The 12064-nt window shown below is 44.9% G+C and overlaps 1 protein-coding gene across 4 annotated transcripts in view; it reads left to right on the top strand.

The window, feature by feature from the left end:
• Positions 1-12064, top strand: part of FRY (FRY microtubule binding protein) — a 432396-nt gene that overhangs the window by 359558 nt on the left and 60774 nt on the right. For all 4 annotated transcript variants that reach the window (XM_040979819.1, XM_040979817.1, XM_040979818.1 and 1 more), the window contains 6 exons: positions 908-1011; positions 1737-1922; positions 4804-5002; positions 6371-6492; positions 9876-10063; positions 11727-11821. In XM_040979819.1, coding sequence (XP_040835753.1) covers positions 908-1011; positions 1737-1922; positions 4804-5002; positions 6371-6492; positions 9876-10063; positions 11727-11821 — 894 coding nt within the window. The remainder of the gene's footprint in view (positions 1-907; positions 1012-1736; positions 1923-4803; positions 5003-6370; positions 6493-9875; positions 10064-11726; positions 11822-12064) is intronic.

The following is a 12064-nucleotide window of genomic DNA, read 5'->3' as shown; positions in this document are numbered from 1 at the left end:
AAACTCTGAGCTCCTGTCTTCAGACTAGCTCAGCTCCAGCTCTTGTGGCCATTTGGAGAGTAAACCAGCAGATAGAAGGCTCTGCCTCTCTCTGTCTCTTTCTATTCTATGCATTTTGGATGGATGGATGGATAAATAAATAAATATTTTTTAAGAAATAGCCTTGGAAAGGGCATGCAGTTAGAACCTTGCAAGGTTCGATCCCCAACCCTGGCTCCTATCTCTAGCTTCCTACCAATGCAGACTCTTAGAAGCTGCAGTGATGACTCAAATAGGTGGGTCCCGGCCACGCACATGGGAGACAGAGGTTGAGTTCCTGATTACAGCTCCAGCCTAGCCTAATCTGGTCCTCGTAGGCATTTAGGGAATGGATCCATAGATGGGAGCTCTCTGTGTATATCTTCACCCCTCAACAAAAACTTTTTGCTTTAAGATTTATTTATTATTTTGGGGAAGTGAGATATATAGCGAGGAGAGACAGAAAGGAAGATCTTCCGACCACTGATTTCACTCCCCAAGTGGCCACAACAGCCAGAGCTGAGCCAATCAGGAGCCTAGAGCCTTGTCCGGGTATCTCACGTGGATGCAGGGTCTCAAGGCTGTGGGCCATCCTCAACTGCTTTCCCAGCCCACAAGCAGGGAGCTGGATGGGAAGTGGAGCTGCTGGCATTAGAACCAGCACCAATATGGGATCCTAGCACATGCATGGTGAGGACTTTAGCCACTAGGCTACCATGCCGGCCCCCAAAATCTTGTTTTTTAAAGTAGACCTGTTTCCCTAGATGATGAGGTTTATGTAACTCTTGAATGAGGCCTCATGGTTGTAGCTAATTGTGACTTAATGATGTTATCAGCACATTTCAATCCTCTGTGGGGGTGGCATTCACTTTATCATTTCGTTGCATAGGTGCAATATTGCTGTCATTTTTATGACTGAGATGGTGGTGGATCACAGTGTAAGGGAAGACTGGACTCTTCATCTCCCGTTATTACTCCATGCTGTCTTCTTAGGTAAGACTGGATCAGCGGGGCCTCGGACCACGGAGAGTTCCTTTCATTGAGATTCTGCTTGCCTCTCTTCTGAAATATTTCAGTCTCTTTTTTGTTGGTCTTCTGTGACACCTGCTGTAGATTTTTTTTTATGAGTCATTGTTTGAAATCGTCCTGTTTCTGAAATGTAAGTCTAATAGTATCTCACAATGCTATATCTAAAAAGATAACCATGCTAAGTTGGGCTGTTTTGAGGATCTGTAATTAATGGAATACACTTAAAAGCCATGAGACATAGTGCATAGAAAGAGAGAATGCTGAGCTCGGAGGACCAAGCCCTGGGCTTCAGGAATACCTCCATTGTGGTGCAGAATGTAAAGGAGCTAGTCAAGAAATCCCATAATGACAGGAAGAAAAAGGCAAATCCTGTTAGAATCCTTCACTAACCGAGAGATCCAAGGAAGAGACTATGTCAGGAGGGAGGAATGCTAACCATGCTAAATGCTGCCCAGAGGTCAAGAGAAGCCCGTCTGTCAGCATTTTATGAGAGCACACGAGTTGAGGAGTAAAGCATTTTGTTTTTCCTAAGCCCAGCTTCTTTATGTCGGTAACACAAGCATGAACAAAGGAAACTAAACATTCTTTGAACCTGTTCTCTCCTCTGTGTCTTGGAATCTTTACTATCCCTGGAATCTAAACGAGATTAACGTTTGTTTATAGTAAGAGCCTGCATGCTTTTGTTCCAGGTTTGGATCATTACCGGCCCGAAGTCTTTGAACACAGCAAAAAATTGCTTCTTCACCTCTTGATTGCCCTCTCTTGCAACAGCAATTTTCATGCCATTGCTTCCGTGCTCCTGCAGACTCGAGAGATGGGTGAAGCTAAAACCCTAACTGTTCAGCCTGCTTACCAACCTGAATATCTCTACACAGGTAATGAAAGAAGCAGAGGCAGAGAAGCTGAGACTGAGGCAAGCGGGAGAAAGTCAGTGGAGCCCAAATGTACTTTTCTCCTATGATTGCCCAGCTTCCCAAGTGAGGTCAAATCACAACACAATGAAATACGCCACATTTCACTTGATGTGAACTTACTTCTCAGAAATCTTCATTATTCAATGTTTTTAATATATCCTTATAATTGTGATTACCACTCTCATTACCACGTTCTTGTTGCTGCATTGGAAATTAAAATGTTCATTGGCCAAGACCATGAGTTTAGAACACTAAGGATGAGAATGGAAAAAACTTTGACCATCACATTCTGCCTGAGAGCAGCTCTTGGCCAAAGTGCCAGCTGTGCTTCCCAGCTCCCCCGAAGCAATTTTCACTTTAATGAGTTTTTCTGGATGGCACAATTTAGTGAGAGCTTATAAAGTCATTGTTGCTATTTTGAAACAAAAATTATCTTTGGATAAGTGGGAATAGAGACATTAGCTGAGCCAAAGGACTATGCCATCACAAACTATGAAAATAGACCATTGGATTTTCACCGTAGTGGTTACCTGTTTTGCTGTTCGTGAACACATAGCCAAAAGGGTTAGCCCATAGTTATTATTTAGAATGAAAATGTCTTAAGTGTCTTAAAGTGATAACAAAGATTGCCAACTCACAGAACTCGGGAGGCATTTTGAAACTAACCATGTTATACATCACGTGGACACTGGATATGGTCTACAGTATGTCCTGTACTGTGTGTGCTACACCACAGGGGCCAGCGGACCAAGCTGTTCCTCACTACTTGGAAAAGGATGTGCAGTTTACTCATCAGGAATACACTGTACTGTCTTGTCTTCTGGCCCACATTAACATATTTCTTTGAGAAACAAATCAGAGTGTGTTTTTGAGATCTCAGACGCACTGCCTACATCTTAAGCTCCTCATTTGAACCGAGCTACATCTACCTGAAAATAACCCATCAACAGCTTCTCAGACACAAACAAGTCTTTGGACACCAGATGTTTCAGAGAATCTGGAGAGTTCTAGAGCTCTAATTTCTGGACGTAGGATGGTACTGCACAGAACATGGACTTGGACTGAGAAAAATGTGAAGTCTTAAGTTATATATCGCTGAATGCATCAGTTTTACGTTTATTATACCACCAATGTGATATCAAATGATTTAAAGCAAGAACTTATCACTGACTTTATCATTGACTGTTTCATTTAGATAAGGTGAACAAATGTCATGTATTTCACCATACGGCCTTAAAAGCGTGGTGATAGTCTAACCTCCCTCCCTCCTACCCATGGTCCCACCCTCCTCTGCCTTCTTTGTTATTTTGCTATGACATACCTTCAGTTCACTTCACACTCATAGGCTTAACACTCCATGGGGTGAAGAATTCAACAAATAACAAACAGAAAAGAAAAATAATAACACTGTTCCTCAAGAATATAAACAAAAGCTACAAACAATAATCAAATCTCAAAATGTAAATTTTGTTCATGCACTTTACATTTTTTATACCATGAAATCAGGGAACACACTTATCTTTGGGAGGGAACCGGCTTATTTGACTTATTTGACTCGGAATGGTGGTGTCCAGTTGCACCCAATTTGCTTCAGATGACAGGATTTCATTATCTGCATGGCTGAGTAGCAGCCCATCGTGTATGCCTGCCATGTTTTCTTTATGGTCTGGGTATCTCTGTTGATCCCCTATCTCTGCTATTGAGCTGCTATAAACACAGGAATAGGCTAGCTCTTCATGTGCTGTTCTCATTACGTACGGATGAATTGCCAGGAGTGAGATGGAGTCATATGGCATATAATATTTTCAGATTTCTATTCATATATCACTGCTGAGATTTTAAATTATTTAGATAATGATTTTACTTTTAGAAAAAGAATACACACAGTATTCCTAGGTGAAACAAAGCTTAAAATGATGAGAGATCTTCCTTTTTATATGCATTTATTAAACACCTGGTTTTAGTTATAGCTGCTAAAACCTATCTGACAGGCATTATCTTTAGCTTGTTCCAATAGGAAACTAAACTCAGGAGAATCATATGAGCTCCCTGGGGTGAAGCTGCAACTAGCAGAGAACATTGTTCGAACCCAGGCCTTCTCCTCTTTCAGGAAACCTGTCAGTAACCCAGGACTATGTTCTTTTTAATGATTACTATCTAGAAGGAAAAGAGTGTCACATGTATATATTGTCCAACTCACACAACAGCCAGAGAAATAAAATCTTAATTTAAAAAAATGGACTAAGAAAAATCAAACCATAGCATTTGTATATACAAGAGAGCTTCAAAAAATTCATGGAAAATGTGGTGGATTTAAATTTTGGCACCAAAATATTACTCTATCCTTCTTCCCATGAACTTTTTGAAGTTCCCCTATACCATATTTCTTTGAATATCATGCAGCATAATCCGTTACATGCTAATATGCATGTAATATTTAAGCCTCTAGAAAAATTTACTCAAAAGCACTAAGCATAACTTACTCTTCAACCACTGAGAGACTGGTACCCTGAGAAAGGATGGTCCTGTTCTTTTACAGTTAGTAATCAGACGGCCTTGGCCTGGCCCAAGCACACATGCAGCCATGCCTGTTCCGTTCTTTCATAGAAAGCATCAACTAAAACAGCAGAGGAGAAAAGAGCAGACCCCCTTTGTTCCCAAACACCTGCTGATTTATACAACAGCATGAGTGGTTCCGTGACCTTGAATGATAGCAATATAAAAAATCAGGGATTTTCTGCCTGGCCTTCTGTAACTGCTCACTTGCGTTTGCTCACCGTCAGGCCCCGTGAAGCACGCTGACAGTCCCCATGTCTAACACACACCGCTCTTGTCCCACCAGGTGGCTTTGACTTCCTGCGGGAGGATCAGTCTTCGCCGGTGCCTGACTCTGGGCTGAGCTCCAGCTCCACCTCCTCCAGCATCAGTCTGGGAGGCAGCAGCGGGAACCTCCCACAGATGACACAGGAGGCGGAAGATGCCGACACGGCTGCTGAAACAGATGAGAAAGCAAGCAAACTCATAGAGTTTCTGACCACCAGGTAACTAGGCCATGGGCTGAATCGTGTTGCCATTTTCATCTTGGTCTTGTAGAAAAGTGCGAATCCCTCAAACCACACACACGGCAGTGTGGCCCTGGAGCTCTATGCAAGAGCTGTTTGCTTAGCTTAATTGCACTGTTGAGTCTGCACCAAAGGTACACAGTGAAGTTGCCTTGGCTCCCGCTGACATGGAGCTGATGGACAGGGAGATGCTGATACAGTCATGAAGCAGCAGATGGAGGTGTGGGTGAGCACCCCGTGGGGAGCAGGACTTTAATCAACCATGAGGGAAGCCAGGAGCTGGGTGTTCTGAGACTTGGCAAAAAGCCTCACTGTGGAAACCAAGGGCATTTGCCAGTCACCCAAGGAGCAGCTGTCTGCTTGGCTGCTCCAGAGAGTCGTTTTGTCATTGAAAGTCAGACATGAGAAACAATAGGAAGCATCATAGGAAAGGAATCAAATTAACAGATCAAAACCCAGACAAACTGAAGCACCCCTGTTATTTTCGGGTCTTCTGATTAGCGATCGAACTCAGAAAGCTGCTAAATTTGTAACATCCAGAAATCCAGAATTTGCCCGAAGCCCTTGCTTCCTGTGGCCTGGGGGCGTGCCTTCTTTCCTCAGTGTGTTACCTGCTGGGAGTGTAGTCTCTGTGAGTTTTAAATCCCCCAAGATTTTTTTCTTCTTCAGCTAGTACATCCATGAATGCCAGCACTGTGGGGAAAAGCATTTTCTTTTCTCATTTTCTTTTACACTACGCGTCAGCCTATGTACGATGCAGGAAGTTTAGGAAGGAGGCTGAGGCGTCCTACCCACAATGTGTGAGCCGACGTGCGGGCTCAAGAGCTGAATGGTTTGTGCAGGGCAAGTGTGGCTGTCACTGCCGGCTGTCTGTTCCATGTGTTGGGAAGCTTGGCTCCATCTCTTGCCCATTGTTGAAAGCCAAGGAGACAGCAGAGTTCCTGGCTTCGCTGTGGTTGTTCGGTATCTGACAACTTCCTTGCCTGCTCAGTGCCTTGCCTCTGCAAACGCCGAGAGGTGGGAATGGAATCTGGGTCTCCATCCGTATTTTATTCACCATCATGTGTTATTTTGTTTGGCAACTGTGTAGCGACAACACTATGGCAATAACGAGTCTGATAAATCATGAGGCTTAAATTTTGTAAATAAATGTAACTTTTTAAAAAAGCCTGAAACACTAGCTATATGGATTTTGTGTATCCTGGTAAGTTCTGTAAGACAGAAGTGTACTTCTGAATTTGTTATTAACATTTTTAAAAATACATGCTATACCTTGATATCTGAACAGTATTATGATTTTTATTATTCCAAGCGAGCTCTGTCTGTGCCCATTTGTGTCTTGTGTAGGGCGTTTGGGCCGCTCTGGTGCCATGAAGACATTACTCCCAAAAATCACAACTCTAAGAGTGCTGAACAGCTCACCAATTTTCTGCGTCACGTGGTGTCCGTCTTTAAGGATTCCAAATCAGGTACTTGATCCTGCTGGGTCCAGTTCGTCTTCGTTGCTTTTCAGTAATGGAACTTGTCTCCCTTCAGGACTAGATGTCTTCTGTATGTGGCCCTGACACTTGGCTGAACTGAGTGATCTTGAACAGTATGTGTATTTGCAAATAACTTCCCAACCCCACTTGTTCTGCTTGTTAAACTGTGCTAATATTAATTTTGTTTAGATAAGGCCATAAGAAATAAATCTGAGTAACTGCCAGTCTCACCTATAAAAATGGCCAATGGGGGCCCAGCGCGGTGGCCTAGCAGCTAAAGTCCTTGCCTTGAATGCACCAGGATCACATATGAGCACTGGTTCTAATCCCAGTGGCCCCGCTTCCCATCCAGCTCCCTGCTTGTGGCCTGGGAAAACAGTCGAGGATGGCCCAAAGCTTTGGGAGACCTGGAGGAAGTTCCTGGCTCCTGGCTTACAGATCTGCTCAGTACCAGCCATTGTGCTCACTTAGGGAGTGAATCAGTGGACAGAAGATCTTCCTCTCTGTCTCTCCTCCTCTCTGTATCTGACATTGCAATGAAAATAAATTAAAAAAATTTTAAATGGCCAAAGGGAGGTATTGCAGTAGTTTAAACTGCCAGTTGGGATGCCCTCAGCCAATAGCAGGACCAGTTTTAGTCCCAGCTACCTTTTCAGCCCAGCTTCCTGCTAATACACCTGGGAGTCAGAGGACGGTGGCTGCAGGACGTGGTCTCCGCCATCCACTTAGGAGACCCAGATGGAATTCTGGGCTCCTGGCTCTGCCCTCGCCTCGCCTTGACTGTGGCAGCATTTTAGGGAGCAAACCAGTAGATGAAAACATTCATATATTCTCTCTCTCTCTCTGTCTCTCATTCTTTCTCTCTCCCTCCCACCACCATCTCTTTGCCTTTTCCAATAGATGAAAATAAATATATTTTAAAATTTTTAAATGTTCAACTTGCTGAATTGGTCAAACTACTTTTTAAAATTATGATAAAATATTTCACTTTAAAAGTATTTGCAGTTCTTGTGCAAATAACCATTCAATATTCTGACACTGTGGAGGGGTCACTGTTTTAACCATGAAAGCATCATAATATTTGAGTGTTTGTTCTCCTTAATGTTCGTTCCAGCTCCAACTTGGCCCAGACTGTGTGTGTGAGATTTAAACTGGATTCCTCAACATGATGTAAAAATTCTGCATTTGTTCTCACACTGTGCTGACAGTATGAGTCTGTTTTGCTGGTTTTCCCAGCTGCTCCTGATAGCACATCTGGCCAGTTGCAGTGTCAGTCAGATAAACCACATGTCTTTATAGTATCATAGGATATCTATTAAGAAACCAAACTAAAAAATGCCGATAAACTGAACTAACAGTCATCCCAGGAACAGGATTCCCATTTATTTTAAATTTCTCCTTTGGCATCTGTTTGACTACAATGATGACTTTTTAAGGTTTTGAATGTCAAAAGGGTAAGAAGTACTGTCGGTATACGAGCTGTTCATTTGTCCAAAACTTTCATTGTATGAATGTAATAAAAATGAGGATGCATAGGAATGTCTTATATGGAATTCTCAGAAGATAATTCAAGCTGCTTAAAGTTTATTTTGGCACCTTGATCAAGTTATTATTCATTTCCCAGATCTCCTTGTGCAACCCTGCTTGCCAGCGGTTTTCACTCTGTGCACACTTGTGTGAGCACACGCACGCACACACTTACACACATGCACACACAAGCACGCTCTGTACTCCTGGAAATACTGTATAGTTCTCAAAACAGCATGGCTGCTGTGCAGACAACCCCTGGAGCGCACAGGCAGAGCAATAACAGAGGGTAGACCTGGATTGTATGGCAGGTCAGTGTGGGTGATGGGCAGGTGTCCTCAGGTCACCTGAAGGTGTGTGGCCTCTGTGCTGCAGGCTATAAACACCTTTTGCATCCAGCCAGCAGGGAGACATGTGAGCATGAGTGGACAGTCACTGGAGCTGAGCTCATATGCCAGGCTCCCAGAGCAGGGATCCCACACTGCCCCCTGCTTCCTCTGGCTGGAAGGCAGGCACATACTCACTCCTAACTGCATGAGCGGCTAGGAGATGAAGGCCTACCATGAGGAGGGAAGGAACCCACTTCCGTTCCTCAGAGGGCACTGTTACAGGGCCTGCTGGTGTTCTGCAAGCCTCTGTATCGCTGTCGCCTTGGTGTTCATGCAGAAACAGGTCAGCTTTTGCTCATTGTTAAATGAGTTAAGTAGTGGTAATATGTGTTTTGAAAAACAATGATGTGGATGAAACTCTCTCTCAAAAGATGAACCATTCCCAAACTGTGACCTCTTCACAAGGGTTTCCTTCTGTATTTAACCCTCTGAAGGTGTCCAAGTTCATTTTTCAGGACTCTGGTTTGCTCTGCAGGAGAAGTTTTAGACTAAAAATCTGTCTTTAGGGTTAAACATCCAAGCTACAACCAAGGACACTGTCATGAAATAGCCTGGTGGTCCACTTTCCTGTGACAGCCAAATGTGCCTCGAGGCCTCTGGGCCGTGCGGGCAGCCGAGTCGGTTCCTTGGGAGACATGGCAAACTCTGCCAGGTCTCCCACATGGGTAGCAGGGGTCTAAGTGATTAAGCCATCTTGCATGGCTTTTCCAGGAACATTAGCAAGGATCTAGACAGGAAACAGACAGGCAGGATTCAACCCGGCGCTCAGATGCAGGATGCCAGTGGCACAAGCAGCGACTCGGCCCGCTGTGTCACACCACCAGTCACTTACATTTCAACCTTAGCACATTTTTTTCTGATAATGTGAGTGTTTAAACTACATCTGCCTCCCAGAGTCACAAAGCCTCAAATTCAAAACCAAAACCACCTTGCTCCACAGCTTGTTTTCTTTTTTTGTTTTCTACTGACACTTTCCCTCTGTAAGATTTATTCAGGATTTTCAGAGTTGAAAGATGAAGTGATGGCAGAGGGAGGACAGGCAGCGTATGTTCCAGCTGCTGGTTTATTCCTAAGTGGCTGCAGTTTGCAGGACCGAGGCAGGCTGTGACTCGTACCCCAAAATTCCAGGGAATCCTGCATAGGTGGCAAGAGAGCAGGTGGCCCAGTGCTTGAGCAAACATCTGCTTCCCAGGATACATCAGGGCAAACTGGATCAGAAGCTCAGTAGCCAGGTCTCAAACAGTGCCCCTATAAGGGATGTTGGTGCCCAAGATGGGAGTTTAGTCCACTGTGCCAACACTTGTCCCCGCGTTTAAATGGTGGGCTTCTCAAACGAGCATACCACCGGAGTAGCTCTGGGCAGTTAGCCCATTTTAAGCTCAGCTTAAAATAGTGACTGTAATACGTACGTGTGCAGAGTAACAACCAGCCCACTCTCTGGCCCTTCCCGTCTAGGTTTCCACCTGGAACAACACCTGAGTGAAGTTGCCCTGCAGACAGCCCTCGCCAGCTCCTCCAGGCACTATGCCGGCCGCTCCTTCCAGATATTTCGAGCCCTCAAGCAGCCCCTGTCGGCCCATGCCTTGTCTGATGTTCTCTCGAGACTCGTGGAGGTCATCGGAGAGCATGGAGATGAGATCCAGGTAAGGAAAGAAGAGCGCTGAGGTCACGTGACACAGGGCAAGCTCTCACTTCCCAGAGGAGTCACTGACTTCCTTTGCCCCCCCCCCACTCTTTATTTTCTCACCAATTATTCCAGCCATTTGGACAGTTTGTAAAATTGATAAAAAACACTCCGGGGGTCAGGGGGAGGAAACATTGTTCTAAAAATTAAATGAATAGTACCTTTTTTATGCCAGCCAATAACTGGAAATGCTGCGGTGGCCCCCTCTTTGTAGTAATTGGTGGTGGTGGTACTTAGCAGGCAGGGGTAGTGTTGATTTTGCGTTGTTTGTGTCACCACCCCAGGATGCAGCTCCACAATCACCCTTCCCGGAGCAGGGGTCTCTGTCCTGTCTGTGTGAAGCGCTAACCCCTTGTAGGCTGAGCCTGCAGCAAACTGGCGAGCGCTTTAGAAGAAAAGAGAAGAATCACTGCCAGGAGATGGGGAATGGACAGGTGGCAAGCCAAGGCCGTCACGAGCTCTGCGGCTCAGGCCAAGCCTTACTTTCCCATCAGACATGTTCCCACGTCTCAGGAAGCCAGCACCCCTGGGGGTTCTGCTTCTCTTTCTCCTTCTATCAGAAGTGCTGTCGGAATTGTTGCTGAGTCACAGCCCTTCCTCATCTCTTCAGACATTGCAGCTCTGTAAATGCCCAACGTTCCCCTCGATAGGGGCCCGTGCTCACCCCTTCCCGTAAGATGTCAGACTCTGGGGCTAGTGATGCGGCACGATAGATGAAGCCATCGCCTGTGATCTATCCCAGGCTGCTCCCTGCTGATGCACCTGAGCAAGCTGCAGGTGATGGCCCAAGTGCTTATGCTCTGGTCACCCAGGTGCCAAGGAAGAAGCCCACCTGCTCCCATAGGCTGAAATGGCAAATGCTGACCTCACGTAACTGACCCATGCCCCACCTGTGCCCTGCCCACTTCTCCATAGCCAAGAGAGGGTGAGTCAGGTGGTAGGTCTCTTCCCACAGAAAACTGGGCAGGCTGAAAGCCTGAACTTTCAAAGAACAGGGACCTGGAGCAGGTACAAGTCACCCTGCTGGGAGACCTCAGTGGAGTCCCAGCCTCCTTGTTGTGGCCTGGTGCAGCCCCAGCCATTTCAGCCATTTGGGGAACTAGCAGATCAAAGATTTTGTGTGTGTGTGTCATTGTGTCATTCTCTCTGTAACTCTGCCTTCCAACTTAATAGATCTTTTAAAAAATGTATTTCTGGGCCTGATGGCGTGGCCTAGTGGCTAAGGGCCTCGCCTTGAATGCACCAGGATCCCATATGGTCGCTGGTTCTAATCCTGGCAGCTCCACTTCCTCTCTATCTCTCCTCCACTCTGTATATCTGACTTTGTAATAAAAAAATAAAACAAATCTAAAAAAAAAAGGACAAAAAAATGTATTTCTATACCTGATGAGGCTTTCAGCCCCAGGCAAGCAAATCTTTATGATTATCTGCTAGCTCCTAGGCCACCTGAATTTCCTAAGTGGCCTTTTCTTTTGGTCTTTGGGCTCATAATGGAAGCAGCTCATAAACTGTCTTGCTTTCAGTGATATTCATTATTGGCGTGAGGTTTGCATTGATTAGCTGTACCTTCAGGAAGATAGCAGTGGCAACAAGTAACACCAGATACCATCTGTGCTTGGCAGGGCTATGTGATGGAAGCGCTCCTTACCTTAGAAGCTGCCGTGGATAACTTGTCTGACTGCTTGAAGAACAGCGATCTCTTAACTGTGTTATCTCGGTGAGAAACATTTTAATGACATTTTGACATCATCAAATAGATTTGAAATGAATATTTGAGAATCTTAGACTTTTGACAGAGCTCAAAGAAGAAAAAAAAAAAGTCTAGTTTTTGAAGTTTATAACCCGAACAGTGTATATGTTGGTTTCTTAATTTAAAAAAATTTAAAAATAGAAAAAAAAAGGGGGGGAGGCTAGCATTGTGGCACAGTAAGCTAAGCCCCTACCTGCAATGCCAGCATCT

This window comes from Ochotona curzoniae, unplaced genomic scaffold (genome assembly GCF_017591425.1).
Source record: "Ochotona curzoniae isolate NIBS_2020 unplaced genomic scaffold, NIBS_Ocur_1.0 contig_3332, whole genome shotgun sequence".
Classification (NCBI taxonomy): domain Eukaryota; kingdom Metazoa; phylum Chordata; class Mammalia; order Lagomorpha; family Ochotonidae; genus Ochotona; species Ochotona curzoniae.
This window is presented reverse-complemented; position numbering and strand designations above follow the sequence as displayed.